This window comes from Pseudochaenichthys georgianus, chromosome 21 (assembly GCF_902827115.2).
Source record: "Pseudochaenichthys georgianus chromosome 21, fPseGeo1.2, whole genome shotgun sequence".
NCBI classification, from domain to species: domain Eukaryota; kingdom Metazoa; phylum Chordata; class Actinopteri; order Perciformes; family Channichthyidae; genus Pseudochaenichthys; species Pseudochaenichthys georgianus.
In genome coordinates this window covers 27,133,549-27,160,881 of record NC_047523.1, presented here as the reverse complement: position 1 = coordinate 27,160,881, position 27,333 = coordinate 27,133,549, and the positions used below count along the sequence as shown (strand labels likewise).

Here is a 27,333-nt window from a genome sequence, read left to right as displayed (position 1 = left end):
AAAACACCACACAAGATATTTTTATCACACAAAAGAAAAAAAATCACCAAAGTGAAGTTTGTTTATTTTTTTTATTTTTCATAAAAACAGTCAACAGGCATTTGAGTGATGTCTTTAAAGGGTTTCTTTCCAGTCAGACAGGAAGCTAGATTGTTGTCTTCCTGGTGATTGATCGGTAGCCTTCATTTTGTTTTTTGGTTAATTTAACAGGGGCAAAGATCAGAGGAGGTGTACACAAGCTTCATGTACTTCTGTCACCTTTCTCCTTAGTCACTGTACACCTGTGGCCATTAGTTCTATAGAGAACTACGCAGGATGTATTCTCTAATAGCTCACAGATACTGTGTAAAACACTGGGCAGAGAGTCACAATAGCTTTCATACTTTGGCTAGATTTACCATTTAGATTGCTTACATGTCTTAATGACAGCTGTCCTATCAATTGTTATCTGAAAGTTGAATTAAAAGTTAAGCATCTGTAATTCACGAAGAAGCCCTTGACATTTCTAGAAAATACAGGTATCGGGCAACAAAATTATACAATACTTATATACTTCTAACTATAAGAAAAGAACCTAAAAAACTAATCGGCTACATAAAAAGGATTAATTTGTAAGCATTACAAATACAAATGAAACATGACTGTACATCACGTCTCACTGCAGAAACAGTTGTCTTCATGCAACAAAGAAACTTGTCCCTGTAAATCAACTAATAGAAACAAGATTACATGAGTAATTATATCAGCATTAGGACAATTGCACATCAAAAACTGGTGCAATATAACAAATTAAGAACATTAAGTGGTTGTATCTTCAAAAAAAACACTAAAGATCCTGACTTGTAACAAGTTTACATTTTTCACACCCTAACCTCTGTATGCTTTGTCATAGTAACAATCGACAAGGGACTTGGTTAATAAGAGTTTTCAAACTCAAGTAAAGTTTGATCGTAAATTGCAATATGATACAATATTACAGTGGAGCATCTGAGGAACCAGAGAGCTTTTTTTTCATGTGTAAATGAAAACACATGGACTAAACTTGTATATATTGAATACATTGAATATCCGGTCTAATAATTGGCAGCAGTTCACATTTAGAAAGCAAGATATTCTTAAGTTTGAATGCTAAAATACTGCGATGTGATACTCCGGTGTGATTACAATTATTATTATATTTTGAAACCATGGTTTTTCTAGGGAGACATGTTTGTTAAATTGTTTCTTAAGCTCGAGTGCACACCTGAGGTAGGGTTAATGGAGGCCTTGAGTAGCTTTACCATAAACTCTAGAACCAATTATCACAGATTATCACTATGATTACGATGCGGTTAAATATTTGAACTTTTACCACCACTTTTACTAAAGAACTGCATCCACATTATATATTTGTATCTCTCTTTGCTGTAATATCAAAGCAAAACATGGTGTGACATGCCAGTCTTTTGTCAGTGCATTGTAATGTGATTGTTCTTCCAACATGCCAGCTAGAAGCCACACACTAGCTCTGAATGTAAGGCCTTTTATGTTGTGTATAACAATCTGCATGTGTGATTGAAAAGAATAAAGCAAGAAAATATGTCACATTCCCTTGTTAAAAACTGGCCCCCACAGCTCAAGAGAAAGACAGAGCAAGACTGTAAAACAAATCATTATGCGTTGTATAAGAATAGTGCAATGTCTCAAGCTTGGCCAGCAAAAAACTGGCTGTAAAAAAGGGCCAGAGAAAATTAGACTACATAAATTCAAAATTGCTTTGTTCCTTCAGAAAATACAAAATAAAAACAGCATAAATGAAATTATAAGTAGCAGTTTTGATCCACTTTGTTGGTGAGTTAGTGCAGAAAGCAACACTGATGCATTAGTGTGTTAGGAGCCGGGTTAGTACTGCACAGTGTCACGGCAGTTATTACAGCTGAGCATTGTCTTGGTCCAAAGGGGCCACAGTGTGTTTGTGTGTCTGTACATGTGTGTTTGTGAATGTGTAATATCCTTATGTGTAGGAATTGAGGCATTCCTTTGATTGAGAGGTGATGTCCTGCAGCTCCCGCTCTTCCTTCATTTTGATGTCTTGGTAGGCATGCATTTGACTGGCATCCTTAAGGTAGGCCCAGTTTGCTGAGAGAATCATGAGGAAGTGGATCTGGAAGAGAAGGGTGAGGTGGATGGCCGGTGAGCATGTCAAAGATGCAAAGCAAGCTACAGGAGTCAGAGCTAAAGTATGTTCATCACAGACACACATAAAGTTAAGCTTTTAAAAGACTTCAACAAGGGTGACAGAAGACATTTAGGACTCATCGTAACATCACTGTTACAATCATTGCTAAGTTATGTTACTACCCTGCTAAGAACAACACTACAGAAATGACACTTTTTACGGGTGGGAATGAGTGGAAAAAGAAAGAGCAAAGGTTAGGCATGCAAGTTGTATGCGGCTGTAAAAGCTTAATGTTAGTGCGAAGCATGGGGTTTAGTGAATCTGACCCTGTTCCGTTTTATACGGCTGTCGGTTTGAAAAGAAATAGACCAAGTGAGGATACTTTTGTAAACAAAGATTGTTTATTTTATATAGAAAGTAAAAGCTACAGTTTTCAAAAACTTAGGAGAAAATTAAATATATGAAATGTGGAATATAAGTAACTATAAACAGATCAAAGAATCTGACAAATGTAAGCATGCAGGCTCAGTGTTAGGATAAAAACAAATGGCTCTTTAATGGCACTTTGAGAGAAGGAAAATGTAGTAAACAATATATCAACGTCATAGCTGAGGCAATACCAGCATCAGCACTCATAGAAAAAAACATTTGCTCTACTCTAAAATAGGAGAATTTATTTTTTATTTATAAAATACATGAAACTAGAGTGAGGCTTAGGGCCTCAGGCAGAAGTGTTCCTCTGGTACTGGCCTAACCTGTCACAGTGTGATGTGCTATTATGTGCAGTTACTTTGAAATCTACAATAAACACAACCATAATACTCATCAGCATTTGAGTTCAGTTTAGACTTGTGGCAAAATAATTAATACTGAATATTTGCTGTGTAACACTTTATGGTTTTATGGGTTGCTAAGGAAATATAAGGCAATGAAAGGCACTGTATTGCAGATGTATCACTTTAGAATTCATCTTCATTAAAACTGTGAATCTGGCAAAAACTAAAAAGCCTGAGAAAAACTTTTAATTTCACACCAGATGTATTTGTGGACTAAATTCAGAGCTGTATACTGTACATATAACCTAGATGATCTCCTTTCCAACCTACATTTTTACAATTGTATGTTGCTCAACAATCTTAAATGTATGTGTCTCAGGAGATTCTGCACAAATGTGCATTTCAGCTCTGACTGCAGTCAACTGATGCTCGTCCTGTTATGCAAGGTGAGGTACTGGAAGCAAAATACTGTTGGTTTTTTTCTTAAATCAGCTTCACGTATTTATAAATAACACTGTTGTGGATTTCTAGCTGTGCACATTTCTATAAAATCTGAGGGTGGCCATTTTCTATAAGTGAGTGCCAAGGAAAGCAGAAAAAACCAGCCAACTAAACACCCCCCCACTCTGAAGACAACTTTCATCAGGTGTCCTCAGAGAAGCTAAATCCCTGGACACCAAATGCTAAAGGAAGCATACAGTCAGCTATTTACACTTCATGTGAATACTAATGGAGAGATGTTGATTTTCTATTCTTGTTTTAGTTCATTTTTTGTCAGTTGCAACTTTCTTCTACTCAGTACAGCCTCAAATGCTGTGCCGTGCTCTTAAAACAGTTTAAAACTTAGTGCAGCAGTCTTCTCGACTCTTAAACTTCAAAACAGCAAAGTTATAAGTGGTAGCCATCATGTAGATCAGCTGGTGGAAGAGAACAGAAAAGGTTGTAAGAGAACATGCCGGGGACCTCCTCGTCACTTTTACTCTGACAAGTTAGGAAAGTTACCAATTTTCCAGCAGTAAAAGTTAAGGAAAAAATGAAAGCATCATTTTACAAATTCTACTTGATTGTGATTTTTTAGAAATTACAGTCTTTTAAGGCACAAACAGCAAGTCCAAACTGCACTCTCTGTCATTCCTCTTGACATAAAATCAAAGCTGTGTGTCTAAGCAGATGGTAAACAGCAAATGGAATTGGAGCTGAGGAAAAGACTACATGTATCTTTCTTAATGTGGTTACATAAACCATATGGGTATGAGGAGAGGACACTTGACACATGATCTGCCGATACAAACCGTGCAAAGATGGACTAAAGGGAGAGGATGGAGCGACCGGAGGGAATCTTACCAGAGCGATCACAGTGGCTCCTGCCCCGGCGCACGCCACGATGTACAGGTGATAGGACAGGTAGAACTGGAAATAGACAAAAGCAGTGTTATTCTACAGTTCAGAAATGTGATGCCAAGTTCCTCTGCAAGTGGAAAAAGAATAAACGTGTACCTCGCTGGTGTTGCAGATGTCACCTAGCGTAGATCCACAGGCTTTTCCTGGTGTGGCATTCCATGGAATAATTCCTGCAGTCAAGACATTCAAAGGCTTTAGACACTCAAATTCATTGCACCATGTAAACCATCATCAATATAAATCATTTAAATAACAAAAAAGTCTTATCAAATAACAAAAATGTCTTATCAAATAACAAAAAAAACAAAAAAAGGGACATTACAACAGTTTTAGACATGCAGATCATTTAATCCTGATGTGTATTATGCTATAGGTGATAAGGGCTCAGTAGTTGACATTGTTTGGTTTTGAGTGGTCCTACAATGCTTTAATACAGACTAATAAAGTCAGATTTTGTCTGGAAATGGTCTATTCTCTTACCGTACTGACGAACATCCACACAGATGGAGTCGATGTCGGTGAGATTGGCCATGGGAGACTTTATGGTGGCACAGGTGGACCACATGTTGTAGAAGAGGAAGACTGGCACAGCGGAGAAGCCAAACACACCCAGCCAGGCAATGCCCAGGATGTATGTGAGGAACACAAACTGAGGACACAGAGATGGAATAATGTATAAGCAACATCAGATAATAATTACAAGGCATTTTAAAATGACTTAAAAGCACTGTGTTTATAAAGCAGGTTGAACACAGCAGTGCGGTTGTACAAACATACCATTCCACTGATGCAGCGCCCACAGATGGTGGTCTTGAACTCGCTGTGCAGCTCCTTGACTGCACTTGTTGTGTAGAAGCCCTCAGCCAGCAGAATGATTCCATACAGGAAGAAAAATGAAGCAATGCCATAGATGACATACTGCATCAGCTGTATTCTGTTAAAGAGCAATGTCACACATACGCTTAGTGCCTGTAAAGCTGGGAAAGGTTAAACATGTAGTCAGCACAATTCCAGCACTTTTAGCCTCACAAGAAACACCTGGAGGGACCCACTAAAACTGTGAGGTAACCTAATAGCATCATGTCCCACTGTCTGGTGCGGAGAATAGCTGCTTACACTCATCGACAGATGGTTGTGATTAAGATAGTGATCTAAAGACGAGCTGAGAGACGCAAAGCCCAAATGTGAAGATAGCAGGTGATGCATGTCTCTGGGAATAATCTGCCAAGAGACAGACTACATCTGTACACATCTTAAATTAAACAGTGCACTCCAAATGTCTACAAGATAAGACACATGTGCAGTCCTGTTTCTTGTTCCTCATTTATCGGACTAATGGATGCACTGGAGTCCATATTAGGACTTTTCTCCAGGATAAGGTAAACGTGGGAGACACCATCAGCTAAAAATAGCCTTAATGAAGTGTTAGTGAAGAGTTAGATTATAGGCCTCTCCTTTTTAACAAGCAGCTAGTAGCACAAAGAGTATTATTTCACTTACATATCAGTCAGCATGGCATGATCACTGGTGACCTTGGAGAAGTGGGTTTCCAGGATGGCCACGGTGCCGGTGAGAGCGACATGGCCACATCCACAGAACAGGGCCACGCCGGAGAAGCAGAGGATCGTAGCGACCAGCGACGCATACGGCACCCCGCCTAAACATTTGATGCAGCACTCAAAGCAACCTGGAGAGAAAAAGAAAAAGATTGGGTCAACGACAAGTATCATTGATATCTTGAAACATTGTTCCACATCGTTTTACTTCTAAAAGGAAATAAAGGAAATGAACCAACACCCAAGTCCATATAAGGGATTGTGTTTTACTTGTAGGACAGGAAGTGATCTAAGGGGGAAGAAGTATGAGATGAATATTCATATGAGTCATCCATTCATCTGATCTCCAGTCTAACCCAGGGCCAAATGAATCATTTTGCAGCCAATAACACCAAATGGCATTCATCTTCCATCAGGACACATAAAAAAAAAAAAATTAGATCTAGATATCGAATGAACAAAGGAACTGAAACAGACAGAGCAGAACAGTCCGTTTCAAAACAATAGATTTCATAAAATCTGTCTTTGGTCACACTTAATGCGGCGTGCTTCCTTTTGAGATTACTGCAATGTGAAGCACAGAAACATGTATTGCTGTGAGGCCGAGGTTTAACCAGTCCACACTGCCTTTAATGTTTCATCTGACCATTCATCACAACACCTAAAGGGCACTAATGGCCCTCCAGCAGGTCAGAGAAATGGTGTCAGCCAAACTGTATCGGAAATCAATGGTAATTCTCAATGAGGGAATGAAGTGACCCAGATGGATCGGCCTCACCCAGTTCTTATGCCTTGTGAAACAGAGCTAGTCACCACAATGTGCCGTCTGTGGACGCATGCAAACAAACCAGTGTGCTTCCAAGGGGATCCACATGTGTCTGACAGGATGTTGTGGAGGCCAATGGCTGTTTATGCTTTAAAGCTCTCACATATGCATGATGTCACACAGCAACTAAAGTATTTAAAGATGTTATAATAATCAGTATTTTTACATTAACAATGGATCAAATGACTGTCTGTTTGTGGTCACTGAGATGTATCACCAAATCTACAGTTTATTCAGTGCTATGGATGTATTTCGGCTCATTTTCAAAAGTTCATGAGTTTTAAGCGAACAAAAACAATTATTTTAAACCTTGGTATCTACTCATGTTGGCAACTAGCCGGTGCACTGTGTATAAAATAAACAATACAACACAAAAACAAACCATTATACGACTATAGTGTAGTGTCTATAAAATGTATGCACATTCTGTTTAATATCAAAAGATACCAGTTTATGCAGATGAATACTTTGTGATGTTAAGCTGTTCTGTAAATCCTGTTATGTCTTAAGGTGAGTACATGCCAACAGGTTATAGACTGAATTTAAGTTTCTTCTTGAATTATCTGATTCACCATTTTACTTATCTCTGCCCTTTCCCGATGTAGTGTACAATATATGGGATGTCGCAGAACTCTATGAGGCAAATGTGTGTTTTTCTTGATCAAAAACAGACCTTGAAAATGTTTGACTACCCTGAGTGTTGAATCTGGAAAGTTCATCTTTGTTTGCGCTCTTTGCCGTGACAAAAGGAAATTAGAAGAGAAATACTGCTGCTGGTCCAATACTTCTGCAGCCAGACGCTTCATCCTGACTGTTTGTGTAGTACAGGGAGATAACAAAAAAAGTGTCCTGTGGTAGGTGAAAAGAAGTTGCCATGGCAGCATGCACCACAACTCAATGAGTGTGCCCACAGTGGAGTCGCTAACTCCTACCGCAGCCCACATTTCTCTGATGAACATGTGAGGGGGAGGGCGAGTGGGCTGCTGGGAGTCAGATCTCTAAGCTCCACAGGATATTGAGCCCAGCTGCAAAGTAAATACAATTCATTTAAATGAAACATTGTGAATGTCAATGTCAGGTAGTTCTGATCCAGTAGCGGACTGAATCTCTGCTATAAATCCTCTCCTTCTCACATTTCAACCTCCTGAAGAGAAGATATGTTTCAAAGTTAAAGTTTGCCTCCATTACCAAATCTCTCTTATGAAGACGCACTGGTTTATTGTATATTCATTTGATCGCAATCCACTGTGACGTGTCATGGATGAAAATTGGCTCGCCTGCCTAACTCATTAAGCATCTGTTAGTCTTCAAGCCCTGTCTATAAATGAGTCACTATTCCCATTAGATCAACTGTCTAAACGTTGATGGCATGGAGCTAGATGCCAGGATATCATCATGACAGTCATGTCTGCCTCAATATCCTGCATGTTACTGGATCTGAAATTGAGAAAAGAACACAGACGGGGATGTCTAAAGCTCAGAGAAACAGAAGTGTCTTCCAGGCAATATACAAAATGCTTTAAAATGTCAAGCTGTCTCTCCACTGAAGCCTGACATGGACAAGGTCAGGCTGACATGTGTGCATCTACCAATTCTACCATGTTTGTCTAACTTGGAGCACTGAGAGAGCGCAAATGTACATTTAGTTTGAAGCCACCAATCTGATCGATAAGTCATCTGTGTTAATTATACCGGAGTGGTTTGCTTTTGAAGCTTCCATCCATCCAGACTGGGAATATTGTCTAGACATATCCCTCTCAAAGGAGAAACATTGTGTCACTTACAGGTTGTTATCCTTAATAACACAATAAATCCAAGGTGGTATTTTCACAGCTGGTATGAACGTGTTGCAGGTTAGCATGAGTCTGGAAACACAGCAGCACGAGGACAGACCCACTGATGGGGTTCAGCGGTTAGCCTCATAGCACTCTGTTCACAAAGGGTCTCTGTGAAAGCTTAAGTCTTGGTGTTAGGCATCAGAGGAGACAGAAATCACATCAAAGCCCAACTCCACTTCAAGCAGCACCATGAGGGCAATAGTCTGCACCAAAGTCAAATCAGTCTCATTCAGTTAATGGATTAATACCAGAGGTGGGATCAGTTCTTGACACCAGAGTTTTTATTCTTTAACTGTTGGGTTAAAGGATTACTTTGACTTTTTTCAATGTAGGCATCCGCTTTCTTATTGAAATGTATGTACAACTCTTAGTTAAATACAGCACTATAGCTGGCCGGCTAGCTTAGCTTTGCTTTGCATCAATACTGTAAGCTGATGGAAACATCTGGCCTGGGTACAGTGACTTATTTGAGAGTCCAGGAGATTCCCACTGAACTCATACGGGAAATGATCTAACTCTTTGCAACACATCAATACAAATATATCTCAAATTAAGCTACCGTCTTAATTTACAGTAGATAATTTGTATGTTTATCCATCTCAATAAAAGTAAAAAAACATTCCTTCAATTCAACAAGTGTAGTTCAAAGAGAGCAATGGATTCTGCAATTAGATCGACCGTGGGTGTAAATTGAACAGAATACGTTAGTGTATTTCCGAGTTATAACATCTACCACACAGCAGAGTACAGACTGTTTTCTCTTTAGTGTGCCGTGTGGGATTTCATAGTGTACAGGATATTGCGGGTCAGACTTTAGCTGAAATCACCCACCTCCACAGGGGATAGCAGTAGGAGCCGGTGACCCTCCTTTAACAACAAGCTTGTACTAAACGGATCCTGCTGGCTTGTTCTGAGTTTAGCATACACATACATGAGAATCACATTGGGCCCTTCTCCCGTTGATGACTTTCACATGCTCCCAGTCTCTGAGTAATACACCAGGTTAGGGTCCGACCACTTCCACTCTCCACCTCATCGCTACAGAACATGAATGAGGAGAGGACAAGTTAGCGACTGTGTGTGATGACAATATCAGGCCGCACAGCAGAGGCTACATTTGCCGGCATCGAGATCACGAGGAGAGAGGGAAAAAAAAGACGATTGTAAAGTGTGTGTGTAAGACATTGTGTGAAAGAGACAGAAAGACTTGAGACAGAGAGAGAGTCCAAGAAGCCCTGATACAAAGAGCCAGTGTTAGAGCCCCAGACTGTCCATCACACTGGACTCTCAGGGGTCTTTCAGAATGGCAGTGAACCACGGCTTCGCTCTTCCGGCCCACAGGCTCGAGGCTCAGGACAAGCCCACCGCTGGGCTCCATCCGGTGTGCCCCTCCAGCACAGAGCTCAGCCACAATGGGCCGCAGCAGCCCCTTCACACTCCAGGAGGATCCTGTTTGTCAAAGCAGCTCAAATGTTTGAGTGAGATGGCTCAATAAGACCGACCTAACCCTACCCAGAAAGTAAGAAAGACAAGGGTGCATCTAACCACATACGTTTATTCATTTATCATCCAAAGTTCCCGCAGTTCATATTCGGTGCACTTGGTTACTTTCAAATTTGTTTAGATTTTAAATCAATAAAAGGACAATATCAACTGGCTTGAAAATGAATGCATTTATGCTCTTTTTTTGGTTTAATTTTTTGTCAATTGTACTCCCTTAATGCCTTATTCTTAAATAAGCTGTATTCACCAAATTAATCACCACACATAGTATTTTAGGATTGTATCGAAGCTGCATCAATTGTTTTTTTTAAATCAGTTAATTGCTTAGTTGACGGACTACATTCAACTATTTTGATAATCAATTAATTTAAAAAGCACTGTGTCAAGCAAAAATGCATTAGCGGGTTCACTGGGACCGTTATTTTGGTGCAAAATATTAAGACTCGCCATCTATAATGTTCTGAGCACTTTGCATGACAGTTACAGGGGGCAACAGAGGCCCCAACAATAACACATGTTTGTCTCCAAACAGGTTAATCCACGCATGCATCACCACTGTTTGCTTGAGCGCAATCTAAACACACGGACCTGCTGCTGGCTCTGCTTCATCACCTCCCTTTACCCTTCAACAACAACAGACATTACATGAACACTGCCTGTTAACACCATGAAGCTGAAATCTTCCAGCAGCTGGGACCATCAGTGGAAAGCGGAAACATTTCTAAAATTCTCCCCGGATTACATAGAGAAATACCAACTGCATATGATGGAGACATTCTGAAAACATTGTTTAATATGATCACTGACACACCTACTCACACAGCCAATCACATGCAAGGCAACCACATAGAAGCACCGAATAATCCAATGTGCACAGTTAAAGTATGATTATCAAATACAAATAGATCCCATTCATATGAATAAACACACTTGGGCCAACAGAGTTTAGGATAAAGGCCCATTTTGTCTTCCATCTTATCACTGAGCCCTGAAAAACATATCAGCTTCCAGCCCTGGCAAAAACCATTCATTTTTGATCTAGCATCGAGCTTCATTACTTACAGATGTGTCTGTGTACAGCTGATTTTATGTATTGTTGTTTGTTGCTTTATTGGGGCAAGCTGCCAAAACACCATTTATGAGAAACGGTCTCATTGGACACACTCTCCACTTTGAGAGGAGACTTAACAATGCCATAATGGCTATAATGGCCATTCTCAAGAGACGGGAGAGATCTGAGTGTGCCAATTTGTCCAAAAGTGGGCTCTTGTTTACTTATCTAACAAAGGAAACGTATAGTCTGTCAGCTAATAGCTGTTGACTGCAGCTCACCATGGCTGGGTGTGAAAGGAGCCGAGGAAGATGTGTGGGTGCACTGAGTGACAGTAAAAAGCCAATGATGGCCGGAATGGCCCGTAAATGGTGTGTTTGGGTAGAGTAGTAGAATTGTGGACATGAGCTGTGTGGAAGTAAATGATGGGACAGTAAAGTCATGACATCTCTTTGTATAGGCCAATATCACATAAAGTGTCTCAATGGCCTTTACAGACCCACAGGTTCCCAACCCAGCCTCAGCTTTAAGAAACAGCTCGGAGCCCAAACCTTCGTCCGCAATGTCCCTGGCAAAGGATCTTTGTTGGAGGTATATTCCTCATCTCTCTGAACCCTTTTATCCTGTCATTTCTCTACTTTTCAGGACATGAAGACATAAAAGAGAGTGGGTTGTATATATATATACTCAAATTGGATCCCTCATAACCAATGTGGTGAGTCAATGCACAGAGCCCTAGATATGTAACTGACTGTGACTTTCAACATGTTGCAAAGATGTAATGATTTGCTATCATTTCAGTATATTAAAGCTCATAGTTACTGGGCGGTTTTTAATGTTTACATTTTTAAACACCATTAAAAGAGTTTTCAAAGAGGTTTCAAAGACGCATACTTTGCAGAATATAACTTGCAGGGGGAAAATGCTTTTCTGAATGTACAATATTTTCCCTGGAATAGTAAAAGTCACTAAAGAGCAATAAAAGAAACAGCCAATCCTTGATCCCTTCAAGAAGGGGGTTAGCAAGTTAATGACTTTCTCTCTCCTTAGTGTACACACGGCTCACAGCTGTCTATGTTTGAGACTGGAAATGTCTGGTTCATTTATCTTTGTCCCTGCCTGCACCTCATCCAGCTCATTTATCATCAACTCACCCACCCCCCGCCCCCCCACCTTGAAAGGAGCCTCTCGAACGCACCCTGAGGTTTGATTGATCTGCAGTTGATTCAACAGGCTCATTGTCCTTCAAAGTGACACTAGCGATGAGGATGATGATGATGATGATGATGATGATGATGATGACCAGCGGCAACACATCATCCCTCCTGCTGCAGTCTGCTAAAAACACCACACTGACTTTAACATCATAAAAGAAACAAAATGAAGGAGAAAAAACACGCACCAGAAGCATGACTGAGATAACAATCTTACAAATGATGCAAATGTAACAACTGGAATATCAACTTACAGACACTATGACAAGGATGCTGCACTGACATTCAGGAGAATCTACCAACTATTGTGAAGAGTGAAACCGAGCAGGCTGGAGTAGGTTAAAGCAGAGCAGTGAAAATAACTGAACCGGCTCTTTGCGAGTGCTCATTGGTACCTCTTTTGTCCTGCCTCTGGTCTTGGTTTTCTTCTGATGAAGTTTCCATGGTTGTTTTTCTCCCATCCAAAAAAAATGCTTCCTGTCAGCAAATTCTCGCTTCCCTTCTCCCTCTTTACTCTCTCCTCTATCGCTCCCCCTTTCAGTCCCTCTCCTACTGCACGTTTCTCTCTCTCCATCTCTCTCTCTCTCTCCATCTCCAGCTCTCTCCTCCATATGTGGCTTCTCCTCTGCCTTATTTTCCTATTCCTCTGCTCCATTGTACATCACAGTTCCTTTCCAAGAAGCAGAGGTTTTGTCAGAAGGGATTTGGTCGAGTTGAGTGCGTGCGCCAGTCAATATGTCACTTATATGGAGTTTTACAGGCAACATGTGCATCTCTCCTGTTTGTACAAACTGTTTAGGGATTCAGTTTAACATTTATTTTCCTTCCAATGACGCATCTTCATCCATGCCCTGAACTCTCTCCCTTCTGTCCGATGTGCCTCTCAGAAAGTCAAGTAGAGCCCTGAATGGTTATTGTAGTTGTTATAGCAAAGACAGTGTAACCATGCTTTACAGAACTTGTAAAACCCTTTGTTGTATAGACTGAGGCAGTATGCATATATGCACAGAATATCTCTCCATTTCACTTCCGACCACAGTTCAAGAAAGGGGGATTGTGCATGCGTGTGGGTGGGGGGGGTTAGCGCTTCATCTTCTGATCGGCAACATATGCCCTCTGCTCTTGCTGCATACATTAGCAAACCTCTGACCGCTGTCTTCCAGCCATCTGGTGGCCTCCAACGCAAATAAAGAAGGACACAGGAAGAAAGGCAAATCTACACTTCCTAAACAAGGACACAGAGCGTCCTCTGGGCTGACACAAACAGAGGAAGCAGCATGGGAACATTGGAGATCCAGAATATCATAGGAGCAGAAACATGAAGAATTCAGCTCATAAAGGAAGGAGAAATGAGAAAATGCTTTGAGGGTGATGTAATAAAAAACAACTTGTTAAAAATAAGCATGAGATGACCAGAGAAACAGACCGCGAGGAAGACAGGGAAGATTTTGGCTGTGTTTGTTTGGCAACAGCAGGCCGAGGAGGCCCAAGGGCATGCTAATGAGAGAGAGGCCTTTCAGTGGGGGGGTGGAGAGCCCCACTGGAGCGGAGCTGGAGGAGGGTCTTCTCACGGATACCAGACTCAGAGAGGAGGGGGATCAGCAGGGGAGGGGGGCCTCAGGGGTCAGGGAAGTGAACTTAGCGGGGATCCCACAACAACAAATGCCCCGCTAATCTAGCTTTTTCACCATCAGCCCTGTTAAACACCAGGAGACTCCACATCCCTGTGATGTGGGGAAGGGAGTCTCCAGGCCATTAGTAGCAGTGATGTCCAGGGCAGTTGTGCTTGTGATTCACCCATTAATTGTAGCGAGGAGCTCAAGTGATGATTCAAAACATAAGTGGTTGATACACAAGACTAACTGTGTCATACCCTCACTGAGTCACATCAAAGCTTGTGATCTGTGTGCAGGAAGTGAAGGACAACAAAAAGTTGGAGTTTATTGCACACATGGTGACGGAAATTGAAAACATGTGATCAGGCCTAGTCAAACTGTGGTTTCAGACTAACTGTAATGCATTATATTCTGGTATAAACAAACATGTGCTTTTGATATATATATATATATATATATATATATATATATATATATATGGAAATAATGATGTATCCTGTAATCAAAAGAAGGCGATAAAGCTGGGGAAAAAGTTACAACATGCTAGAAGTCATAACTATGTTGCTTTTGAGTGCATGAAACAGCATCAGGGATTAACATTAAGAGAGTAAAAGTATAAAATAATTGACAGATGTCCAAACTATTGTAAACAGTTGTTGCAAAACTTTGAATGGCAAATGATTAAGTCAATAATATTGAATATTATTCATATTTTCCATCTTGGCATTAACCCCTGCTTTAGCTAGAGACACATTCATGTTAAGTGATCTAAAGCTGCTGGTTGCATATTTAGCTTTGGTGTAAAATAACCTCATCTTAAAAGAAGCGGTCAAAGAATCAGAGCAGCAACAAAAGTTTAGGGAGAACCAATTCCCCCTCGAGGTGGGGGCTAAAGGTGTGGCAGAAAATGGCGCTCGTGTATATGTATCAGCTGAGTACTCGTGAAGAGTCAGTCAGGTTATGATGTCCATGCTCCATGGTGCAACGTCAATGTTACATAACTACTCCGCTGTTAGCCGAGCAGCTGGTGAATCAATCCGCTAATGCAAGCGCAATTAACCTGAACAGATCCAATATTATGTTTTTTCATGTATGCTTTCTTTAGTTTTCAGGGGCTTGAAAGTTCTATATTTCTGAGATTTCAAACATAGCTTTATCAGTGGTAAATAAATGTAATCTTGCTATACCAATTAGCAAATATACTGTATATCTTGTGCAGTGAAACATACAGTTAGAATCTTTAGTAGCTTTTCTCTTAAACATTGGATTGGATTTAGCTGTATATGTTCAGCAAAAGGATTTTTGAGCAGAATCAAATCCAACATTAGAAGTCGATTGAACGGTTTTACAACTCTACGTGGGTTCATGTCTGTGAGCAACTCCTTTCACATTTCATGCAGTCATAGGATTTATCTAAATCTTACATAAGTGGTTCCAAATGAATGACGCAAGAATGGTATTGTTAAGCACATAAAGAGCAACAGATTGATCAGAGCTTTACCAAAAAATACTGTGACAGGCTGAGTGGCTGTGGGAATCATCGTGTAAATGTAGGAGGCGAAGCTCCAGCGTCGAGACAGCGCCACTCCCCTACTTGAGGACACAATCTGAATGATGATGAAGCCCATACAAATGGAGGAGGCTTCATTGTGGGTCAACCTTTCACGCTGTGAGACTGGGGGCCCTGAATGCTCCTCAGTGTTCGGTCACCCGTGAAGACCTGCACCCTGCTTGGCTCACACCGGGGAAGGAGTTCTCAGGGATGAAGGCCTGAGCCCAGAACCAAGCACTACTTACAACGGCCTGAGAAAGCAGGACAGATCAAGCCATATTAGGTTTGACCTTATTGTGAAGGCCAAGTTCCAAAAGCAGAAGGAAGCCAGAACAAAAGAGCAAAATGGTCATCAGATACCCATGAATATTTGTGCTGCTTCCATGGAAAAAGCTCTACCTTTCAGTGATAGTACAACATATACATATTGTAGACTGACAGACACCGTTTGGCCATTTGTTGAACTCAGTGAATCTGCATTCCTATATTCTGTGGTGGCATTGCTGTCCTAGATTTAAATGCAGGCCATCTTCATAGGTCAATCTGCTCTGTATGTGTGCCTCCATGTTTGGCAAGCTGAATCTAAGTCATTGATTAGTTTACAAAGGCAGTGCACTACAAACCCATTATGCTGACCCATCCACTTGTTTTTCTGACCCATTTTCTCTACAGAACAGGCATTGCAAATTCTGAATGACTTCAGCCTAATGATTCTGGGTATGGTTTGTTCTGAATATGACAGCCAATACATCAAAATGCATGCTTCAAACTTCGAGCAGCTCATTCTTCCATGTAAATCGAACCAACATGAGTCACTAAGTACGCTGTATTCATTTCCCAAAGAACATAAATCTTCCGCAATGGAAAAAATGAATATGGTAACTGTCCTTAACCATTATAGCAAACGTGTTGCCTGTTAGAGGGGAAAACCACAGTGGACTGACTTAAGTGACTGGAAACATGGAGAAGTGAAATTTATACTGAACAATGAGTGATGAAGGATCAAACATCAAACACTTGCGGCATTCTAGCGCAATTCCAACATAGGCATATTTTATGTTTTGCCATTCCTTCCATTTTACAATTTGCATATCAAATATTTCTCCCCAGAGTAATTACGAGTGTTTGACCAAACAATGCCAAGGGCAGGGGCGGCTGGTACTGTAGGCTAGGGAAGGCTAAGCCTTCCCAAATATTTGTGTCACTGCATCCTGGTAAAATAAAAATATAATGTATAATGTTTGTGTCTTTGACATTAGCGCTGCTATGCAGCCTGTGCCCTGTACTACAAAGCCAGTTCAACAGACCCTGGATATGTTTGAGTTATCTTAACTAACCCAACAAACGAGATCTCGCTATGCGGTCCTCCTGGTTATCAACTCGGTAAATCAAGCCAGGTTTTCTCTCTCCAGCTGAGAACGCGTTCATGTGAAAGGGGCGGGGTTAGGTACATTTGACCAATCACAAACAGGGACAAGTGTACTGACAGCGCAGCGTCATACTTCATTAATGAAAAAATAAACTAATATTAGACAAATATGAACTTTAAACATCCATGACTTAAACATATAATCCAGGATACAAGCCACATAGTTGCACCTGCAAGGAGAATACCGAACAAGGCGTTTGAAGTGTTTGAAGGCGTACAACAGTTTTACGATATCACTGCCCCATCTAAGACACGAGTGGATCTGACTTTAATTACTTAATGTGTTGCTTAAAATAATACGTCTGCATACAGTATATGTGACACTGTAACGGCCCGTCCACACTACAGCTTCGACAGCTTCAAAAACGGTTTCCAACGCGTCTGCCCATTCACTTTGAATGGGGTAACGTCACTTTTCGCCGAATTGCATTGTGGGAAGCAGAGCGGAGCTTTCCTGGCGTTTCAGGCTGCAAAAGTTGAGCAATGTTCAACTTTTGAAGCTTCTGAAGCTTTCGGTGGAAGCGTCAGCCAATCAAATCATATGCCAGTACAAGCTCAAGCCAATCAAACCGCTGCTTGTGTGTCAGGGGCGGGAGATTCATGTGATTGGTTGTTGGTCGAGCTTCAGACACGCCCAGCTCCAAGCTTTTTTTGAAGCTGTAGTGTGGACGGGCCTTAAGTGTTGCACGGCCAGATACGGCTCGAGAAGCTGACTCAGATAAGGAAATAGTGTGATATTATATGATCGATGATCTGATTGATGATGTGATATCAGTGTGATATGAATGATAAGTGTGACACGTCGGCATCTTCTCTGCATACTTCAGTTTAAACTGTATTTCCTTTATCCTGTAATATGACTTGATAGATTTAAACTCCGCACACTGAGCTCTGATTGGTCAGCAGGCGGTGCTTTCATTGAGTTGATCTCAGACGCCGGAGGCGGGCAGCGTCAGGTAAAAAAAAGTTATTTAGCCTTCCCAAACCTGAGCCTCACGCGCCGCCTATGGCCAAGGGTATCTGACTCAGCAGCTCTCTAATTGAATGTTTGTGATAGGCAGGCAGCCATGTTTGTCTTCTACAATTCAGAACCCTGACTCTCTGGCACCTCAACAGCCACTGTGGTGTTGGCCTAAGTGTGGTGCCATGAGAGCAAGAGACACAAATGCTTCATATTATCCAGGCTTCCCAGCTATAGCTAACTGCCACCATGGCTTGGCCGGACAGGAAACCAATGCCACGTCAAAACCTAAAGAATAAGAATTTTAGAATGGAGTCAAAAGAGCAAATCGATGCCATGAAACAGAAACATGGATCTGAAAAAGAGTGAAGAGAGGAGGCGTTTAAAGTGGTTGTAACCTACCATCTCCCATGCAGGCCATGAATTTTGCTATTGTAGAAAAGATTTGTTTTTCTTTCAGTGTCCACTAAATACTTTAATAATGCCTCTGGTCTGGAAAGAGCTTTGCTGTCTTTGTGGTTTGCATCGCTTACATTGTGGAGCCAAGGAGACAGCCAAATGCAGTGCAAGCGAACACCTCTTGATTATCCAGTTAGAATAATGTTACATAATAACCTCTTTTGCTTTCTTTCTATTCCGTGATAATTGGCCAGGAAAAGTATGGTAATGATAATACCCAGCTACCCTTGAATGTTTAGAAGAAAGATAGGTGGTTTAAAACACACTATAATTCTGCTACTCCAGCATAGACGAGCCTCAGGAGAAGTTTTTTGTGGGTAAACATGTGTAGCATGAGCGCCTATTAACCCAGTTTATTTTGTCAAATGCTACCGGTAATGCTAACTCTATATCGAGCAGAAAAGGTCTCTATTGGGTCCCCACAAACTTTAAAAAGAAATACCTGACTGTGTGGTTACTTCACGTTTTAAAAACAAGAGCAATACGCTGAGAGATGCTATAAAAATAAACTCAGTCAGTTGATAATTTTCTGTAGTCATGCTATCCATGATTGTTAATATAAAAAAGTTAATTAAAGCTGCTTTAAAGCTCCTTTGTGTTATGAAATCATAATTAATCTGTCTACTCTCTTTATATCAATTTTCTCTGCAAAATTAACTGAAACTACACTGCAGTTACTGTGACACTGAGCACCTCCCAAAGCCATTTAAAACATACGACGGTCTATCAAACTGCACTGAGAGTACAAATAAATCCCACAGGGACATCCCTTCGTGGTGGTAATCCTTTAAATACAATACCTATCACTGCAAGCATTTTTATATTTAGCTCAGGATTGGTTTAATCTTGTACTACAGATGGGCACATACTGTTATTGAGATATGACAATAACATCAAACCGGAAACGTTTCTGCTGTAAACGGACCATGAAGGCATCGCATTCTACAAGTGTTGAAAGATGCTGAAGCACATCCAATGTATGTATTATGGTTATTGACATATCAACTATTCTTACACTTCAGTTTCTGTGATGTCAAATAACACAGTCTTCCAACTTGTTGCACTGGGCAGCAGCATGAGAACACACACACACAAAATGAAGACATAATAAAGCTCAGAGAAGTGGGGACATCAGAAAAGACTCTCCAGCTAATCTTGGGGGTTGCTTCCCATGAGAAGTCCCCCCCCCTCCATTGTGTCTACCCAGCTCCTGGGATTTCTTCCACTGCGCCGTTCCCGCCAGTTCTATTGTCCTCCGCCTCATGCTGCCAACCTCTCACCCCTGACCCGAGACTTTACCCTTTTCAAACTCGTCGTCGTCTCGGTTTCCCCATCCCTCATAAGAAGGAGCAGAAACCTCCTCCTTTCAGCCTTAGCCGGAGAGAGAGACCAGCCAGTTGGACCCTGCCGTGTCAGGATTCATCGTCAGCGCTATGACAACAGAGCAAATGACACGGAGATCACTTGAATGCCATTGTTCCACAAGGCTCTCCTCCCGTGTCTCTAAGCCCTGCGTCCTGCGGGTGGATCCTGGAGGGACGGAGATTTTTCTTACCCTGAACCTGACACCTCCACCCCTGCAGAGCCGTGTTTGTCCTCAGACTCATGATGGAAGTTGTTTAAACATGGACTAAGTGCTTAACAATAAGTGGCAAATACAGCTCATCACGAGAGAAAGATGGAAGCTAATCTCTCCAGCGGTTGGTACACTCTCCCTGGCTGACCTCTGCGAGAGTGGGTTAATCCATTACTTTATTGCTTTAAGCACTGATAGGCAGTTTTCCAACAGCGCAGACTGCAATGACCTTTTGTCCATCATACCGGACATTTTAAAGTATCTACTGTGCAAACTAGAACACATTAATGGCGCCATCTGATAGGATGCACTCACTCCATCATTTTAAGTGTCCAAATATTTTCATCTATTCTGTGCACACACCATCATTTACACAATGTGGGTGTCAGTGGAGATGAAAATACACGGCAACACTGATTGGATAATACATGAAAATATGTCATGTTTCACACGCACACACCAGCTTGAGCTCTACATTCCAGAGGCTTTACTATTATTACCTTCCATTCTTCAGCTGTGGATGCTATTGTTACAGTATTGTTTTCCCATAGTGTCGAGGTCAGAAGCTAAGATTGCTTATGAGACCTCTCAGTGGTAGCTGTAACATTCATACTGCTAACACATCTCTCCTCTGGCTTGCGTGTGGTTTGCGGGCTCAAGCTGTTTTTCAGACAGAAACATCTGGGATTTCCTCTCCCCTGAAGCTGCTGTTAGTTGGCATGTTTCTCTTTTGGTAAGTGCATTTACAGTAAGAAAAAGTGTGCAAATGGTAAAAACATCACGACTTAATTTTCTCGAAATGTAAGTGTTTCAACAATTGAAGCACATTTAAATCTATATTCTCAAACATGTCTGTGAAGCAAACAGCCTCCCCAAACACTCTCCCTCAGCTATTGGGTTTCCTGCAGCTGTCGCTTTAGAAAAGCTCAGCTATTGCATATTTTCATCTGCTTGGAAGAAGTGCCTCCTCCTGCCTATCAAGCCTTTCTCCAGAGGATAATAAGCCAACAATTAAAACTCTCACTTGGAAACCTTTTCTTTGATAGGAAAGTGATTCCTGGCAGGAGACAGTGTATGTCAGTGGTGTCTAACTTGGTTTTTTACTGTGTCACATGCAGCACCACATCATGACGGCATGAGCAACAAGGGGTCATGTGATTTTCCTGCAACAGATTAGATAAACAAAAAGCTGTGAAGAAATATCTCAACAAAACGTCTGACATTTGAATATCTTGTGTAAGGTTGTACACATAATCCTGACTATTAAGGCAAAGAAGAAGTCATAAGAGGTTATTCATTTAAATTCCTGCTTAATTCATCCCAAGCGTAGCATTTGGCTGCATCCAAATGCCCTCAGGCTGTCTGGCAGGGCTCTTCATATGGTGAACATTTCTCATTGGTGTGCTAGGGTACCCCAGATGCTTTTGTCTTACGGTTGTTTAGCAGCTGCGTAAAAGCGCAGAGGACAAAGACCTATCTGTGGAGGGTTGAATACACTCAGTGGGCACACAGCCAACAGCTCAATCCTACAGGATCCCACCGCTGAAGAGCGGACAAATGCATTCTGCTCTCACTTCTCACAGATGATCTTAGGAGGAAATTAGCTGGAGGCCCTACTTTTTCTTCTCATTTCACCTAACTGCTTTCACATCTGAACTGCGGTCACATCAAGCTCCTAAATAAGGATCTACATAGACGTTTTGGAAACTTGGAAACAATACTTGCACTTATGCATTTTCTCCCAAGATGGGAAGAATGAATACATTGTGTTTAAAGGACCAACCATCTTAGCCCCCCCCCCCCCCCCCCCCCCATCTCTGCTTAACGACAGGAAAAAAAGATATGGCGTCTATGGAAACTCCAATTTAGGACTGAAGGGAGATTCAGAAGCCTAGATTTGGGTTTAATACTTGCAATTTAAATAAGCCAAAGATTTAAAATTGGATGTGGAAGTCTCACAACAAGCACTACTTGACTTTTGATGACTCACACAAGTAAAGCTGTTTCAATGCTTGTTTGTGCCCCTCATTATTGTTTTAAGCCAGACTTTAAAACTCACTAACCTATCCGGGTGTCTGACAAAATCTGATGGCAAAATTGTTTATTGCTCTTAAGAAAGTCCACAGGTGCGGCAAAAAGTAGTTTGATGCAAACATTTATGAAAAGTGGATTCAATGGCTCACACTTTTAGGCAGTCTTTCCTATTAAGTGTTCATTGCGTTGCACTCGTTTGTACATGACAGAAATCGTTGTTTTTTTTTGATGATTTGAAACCCTTAAAAACACACACCGCCAATTGCTGTATGAAGTTGACGTGCTTGTTGGATTTTCTGTTGACAAAATTGCATCCAACTGTTTTTTCTAAGTAGGGCGTGGCTTTTATAGACTGTTTGACCATCGGACAGGCAATAAACTGCAACGAAATTTGAAATGCATTTCAGGAAGTATAGGTACACCAATGAGAAATGTTCAGCTTGAAGAGGAGATCAGTGATTTTGAAAGATAGCCTGCTACTTATGCATCAGACTTTAGCCTTTAAGACTGGTGGTCCACCAATGGCTAAATGTTCTGGCCCAGATCCAGAGTATATGTTGTGTGTGTTGTGTAGCATAGCGCTATATACCACAGGCATCATTGTGTGTGGAGTAATCACAGTTGTTAGTCTCTTTACACACATTACAATCTATTTACTAGCTTAAAAGACTGTCAAAGACTGTCGAGCGAAAATAGGTCATTCTGTGAAAACATTATTGACTGTTTAATCAATGTCCCCTGCTCATGGGAATCAAAACACATGAAGTGTTGTGGGTGCTGTAGCCAATGTGGTCAAACAGAGCTGTAATAATGTGGTTCACTGTAGATGGCAGAAAATCCTGCAGTGGGGCTGAATGCCTGTTGAATGAGTGAGTGAATGTCCATCAGCCGCAGGGCTCTTTGCTTTTCCCAACCTATTATTTACCACAGGCCTTCTGGAACAATCCTCTGATTGTGAACAAAACACTGACAGATTGCAGCTCCACTAGCAAATATCACATCTGCGCTCTGTGTGCACTCAATGATGCCAACATATTGTAAAACTAAAGCAAAAGTTTAAAAAAAAAAAAGACCTTATTATGCATGTATTTGGCGCTTTAACCTTGAAAATCGTGGGTGTTTTCCTGCAGTCGTAGATAAAGGCCAGATTGTATCTTTGGCATATTTTATACACGAACAGGGCTCAGCTGCATTCTCATGTCTGAACCATCTGTGAACTTATGCATATAGGAACTATGTTCAGATATACCATCCTGGTTCTACCATGTAGCCGTTTGACCCTGACATATCTTTAACAAGGACGAACTCACACACACACACACACAAACACACACCCACTCGCATCACTTCTTTTCAACTGTGAAAGGGCTTTCAGTAAAAGTGACGAGCAATGCACACGCTTCATCAAGCATCCCCACTCAGGAACTTCTATTCCTATCATTTCATGTCACAATACTCAATGGCCCCCTTTGTTGTCGGAGGAGTTATTAAGCTCAACAAATGATCATGACTGCTCTGGCAGACTTGCAGGGCTACAGAGAAACAACTAAATATATAAAGGCAGAGAGAGGCGGTGAAGACGAGAGCGGAAAGGATACCCCCAGAGAGAGAAAGTGAGAGGAGGGAGATTTCAGAGGAAACTAAGTGGAGCAGGAAAGGAAGCAGAAGATGAATGAAGTCTTGATTGAACTACAGGATTCTCTTTTTAGAGCTGCACAGTTTCAGAAAAGTACTGCTTGGGCCTCATCTGCCGTGTAATTACCAAAGATGCTCGATCATATCCGATGCCAAATGGAAAGAAGCCCATAAATCATGTAACTATGACAGCAACTACCTCATGAATGATTGCAAAACCAAATGCAATTTAGGTAATTTGCGATGGTGACATAGAAATTAGGGGATCAGTCGTAAAACAGTGACTCAGAAGGGGGGATTCATTGAAGCCATCTTTTTGAGGTTAGGCCTTGATTCAAACAAACACAGTTGAATTTCTCTCAACACCCTGCCCCTCTCTGCAGTGACTCATTCTGGCAGCCCTGTGGTAATTTTTTCTCTGCATCTCTTGGAAACAGAAGCATGTGCGTGACCTGTACCACATGCCTCTGAGGACCATATCGCCACGAGTCAACTAAAAGCAGGGGGAAATGATCCGACTCTGTTATTGCTCTGCCATCAGATGACAAGTTGTTGATTCCGAGAGTGAAAAAAACATCTCTTTGAGCAGCGTAAGCAGTCATGGGTCTTTCCTCTCCTCAGATCAGGATGCAGGGTCACAGAACATGTGTCTGTGACAGTGATCACTGCTGATGTGTTAACTAAATAACCAGACACTTTCCAGACATCCCAGTTCAGATAGAGGAGGAATACACATCACACAGCCCCCACCACACAGACCCTTCACAGGCACACATGTACAAATCGTTATGAAGGACACTGTCCAGCTCCTGTGTTTGTGAATCAATAAAGAACAGAGAATTCTTCACTAAAACCAAAACATTTTAAACATTAGATCAGGTGTAGGCATACAGTTAAAAAAACACGTGTCAGTAACAATTGATGTTTAATTAAAGACACGTTCAAAACTGTCAGCTGTGATTTACTGTCTTTTTCTTGACATTCTCAAAAAGATCAACAACACATGACATCATCTATGGAGCTCTTTGAATCCAGCCTTCATGACCTTTTTCCACAAGACCACCTGACTGAATACAAAACACTAGAGGATCCATGAGTTTCCATAAGGAAAAACAATCTTCTTCCAGAATCTGGCTCCAAGAAGAACAGACCCAGTGTTTATAGTCGTGTCGATAACTTGCTGTATTTGATTAGTTGAAACTCCTGACATAAGATGAGCTTTAAATGTTAAGCACATAATCAAATTGTGTGTTAAAGCCACACATTGTAAAGATGGTGAATCTTTCACATTGAATACAAGCTTCCAATCTTCTTTCCAAAGAGAACAATCAAATGTGCTTATGTGGGGCTACAATCTGCAGCAAGGAAAGATTGTGAATCTTCCACTGCAGTGTCATGTCAAGCTTTTCTTGGTAATGTGATGATCTTCAAGTGAAAGACATTTTTATTTTAAGGGCAACACTTTCTCTTCAGATGTGTTGGAGCTGAGACCACATTTTTCCAAATGTTTGGTAATAAAGTAACTCTTGGCAACTAAACACTGTTGGGTGAGTAGTTGTCAAAGGACAAACACCAAGAACCTGACAAGTTATTTGTGGAAAATGGCTTGCTGTTTCTCTCTGAATCAAGTAAAGCAGACTGAAGCCAACTTATCCTCCCACATCCTTCACACAGGCCAATTCACTGTTAAATCATTTACCCCAAGGACAGAGGAGAATCTCTCAAAAAAAACATGTGGCCCTTCTGCGAGGTGAAATTCACTGTAAAATCAAATCAGACATAAGTGATATAACCTCTGAAAGACATCTTCACTTCACCGCTCAGCACACAATCGCCTTCAAGACATCCTGTTTATTTTGGGCTGAACGATTTCATGCACAACAGTTAATCCATGTTCTGTTTTCAAAGCTATTTCTCATGAAACAGAAAAGAGAGGAAAAGCCGAGCAGATTTATATATTTGACACAAGACCAATGCAACTTTTCTGCAGATAGCTAGTCTCCAAATCAGTCTACTCATGCCCACAACAGCATGCTGTACTCCTGAAAGGGCCATGGAGAATAAAAAATGGGAGCTTTAGTGGACAATGCACAACGGCTGATTGCCATGCAGAGTAATATCCTCTATGAGACAGTGAAAGAGGGTTTGTGGGGATGTAGTTCACAGGGTATGCGCTCTGAAACTTGCTTTTCTGTGAACATTAAGAGCCACTGAAGTTGCACAAAGGAGCAGTTCCAAATTAGAAGCACAAAGACGCCTCTGTGAGAGCTTCAGAGCGAATTAATGAGCATTGATACACATTCGCACACAGTGTTCCTCCCGGGCTTCAGCTGTGCTCTGACAAACAACACAAGTCAATAAATGCTCCCCCAAAAAAACAAAAAAGAGGTACCATTTTTTATTTATTCTGTGTCATTTTTACAGTCTGATTTCTAACAAAGACTATTGCTGAATGAGAACAATTGTGAGTGTTTTTATGTTTCCCCATTTAAAAAAAATTGTTTTTCACTGTTTCAAAGTCAGCAAGAAGTTATTAAACATCTCTGGCATGACATCTCACTCCTCCCACACATCCCCCAGGCTTGGAGCACAGATGGCTAACACTTGGGACTGATTTTAAAAAGGGGACAGTCTCAGCTCAGTTCTTCAGATAGCTAATACAAGTGATGGCACAACACAAAAACATCTGACTAATATCAAAATTGTGCCGGTTCCTCTTTCATTAATTTAGTCTAGCTAAATGTATGGTGTATTTAAAGTAAATAAATTCCTTTTAATGACAATCATTATCAAATACAAAAGGATCAATCTCTGCTCATAATCAATAAAGACAAGACGGGTTTGGATGAAATGGCTCACCCCAACAGCTGAGCACTGAGGCTCTATAGAAAGCAGTGGAGGCAGAGAGTTGATCTGGATTAAACACCTCCGCAGAGTTGACTGCAGGAATCCTGATAGACTTAATCTCTCTAATCGCTTTCTTCCAGTTCCTTCAGCATGCTGCTCTAATGCCGATTGGAACCAGGTCAGGTAAACAGGCTACTTCTGAAGCACTAGAAGTCTACGTTAAAACAATCGGCGCGCCCCGAAAGTTTGAGCGACGACAACAAAGTGTGAAGCGTGCTGTCATTTCGAATAAAACGGCTACAGTTGAAGTCGTCATTGGGTTTTAAAGGAGGATTTGTAGGTAGAAACGTACCCATGGTTGTAAGTTTCCAAAGCGTCCGACGTGAAGCGATCAGCTAAGCGTTGAGCCCCGGCTACACTGATGATGCACACTGGCCGCCTGGCTGCTCCAACACTCAACGCTGCGTCCCTTTGGAGACAGCCTTTGTGACGTCACCGCGGAGGGGATTACTGATGGGAGGACAGCCCCCCCTCACCTCCTTCTCAGCCCTCATTATGGAGTTTCACTGGTCACTCCACTCATCATGAGCTCTCTTTTATCTGTAAGCATTCCTGTGCTCAAAGTCTTTATAGATATGAGGGAGATAATGTTGGTATTATCATAAACATTGGAATTAAAGTGATTTATAAACTGATTTCACTCAAGCTAATGCAAAACAGCACATCAGGACTCTTCTGTGCTATTGTTCACTGCAAACACCTAGCAAGTCAATGTTGAAGATACAGTGTTGTGATAGCTTTGTCAAACCCACAAATTGGGTGTTATTGCAGGTCAGAGCCACCATTCAAACTGCAGTCAGGAATTTATCTGACACTTGTTTGTGCCTCTCAAGAATTCAAA

The 27,333-nt window shown here is 41.3% G+C and overlaps 1 protein-coding gene across 2 annotated transcripts; it reads right to left on the bottom strand.

Moving 5' to 3' along the window:
- Nucleotides 1–56: 56 nt before the first annotated feature.
- On the bottom strand, nucleotides 57–26,906 carry gpm6bb (glycoprotein M6Bb). 2 transcript variants are annotated; one of them, XM_034109346.2, is made up of 7 exons: nucleotides 26,785–26,906; nucleotides 5,836–6,022; nucleotides 5,113–5,269; nucleotides 4,816–4,984; nucleotides 4,432–4,505; nucleotides 4,279–4,344; nucleotides 57–2,143 (listed from the first exon to the last, which is right to left on the bottom strand). In XM_034109346.2, exons 1-7 carry the CDS (start codon nucleotides 26,786–26,788, stop codon nucleotides 1,994–1,996), a joined length of 807 nt encoding a protein of 268 aa, XP_033965237.1. In that variant the 5' UTR covers nucleotides 26,789–26,906; the 3' UTR covers nucleotides 57–1,993. The 2 variants fall into 2 exon arrangements, with proteins under 2 accessions (XP_033965237.1, XP_033965238.1); XM_034109347.2 differs by lacking the exon at nucleotides 57–2,143 and adding an exon at nucleotides 2,541–3,851 and having other exon boundaries at nucleotides 26,785–26,902.
- Between the last annotated feature and the right edge of the window lie 427 nt (nucleotides 26,907–27,333).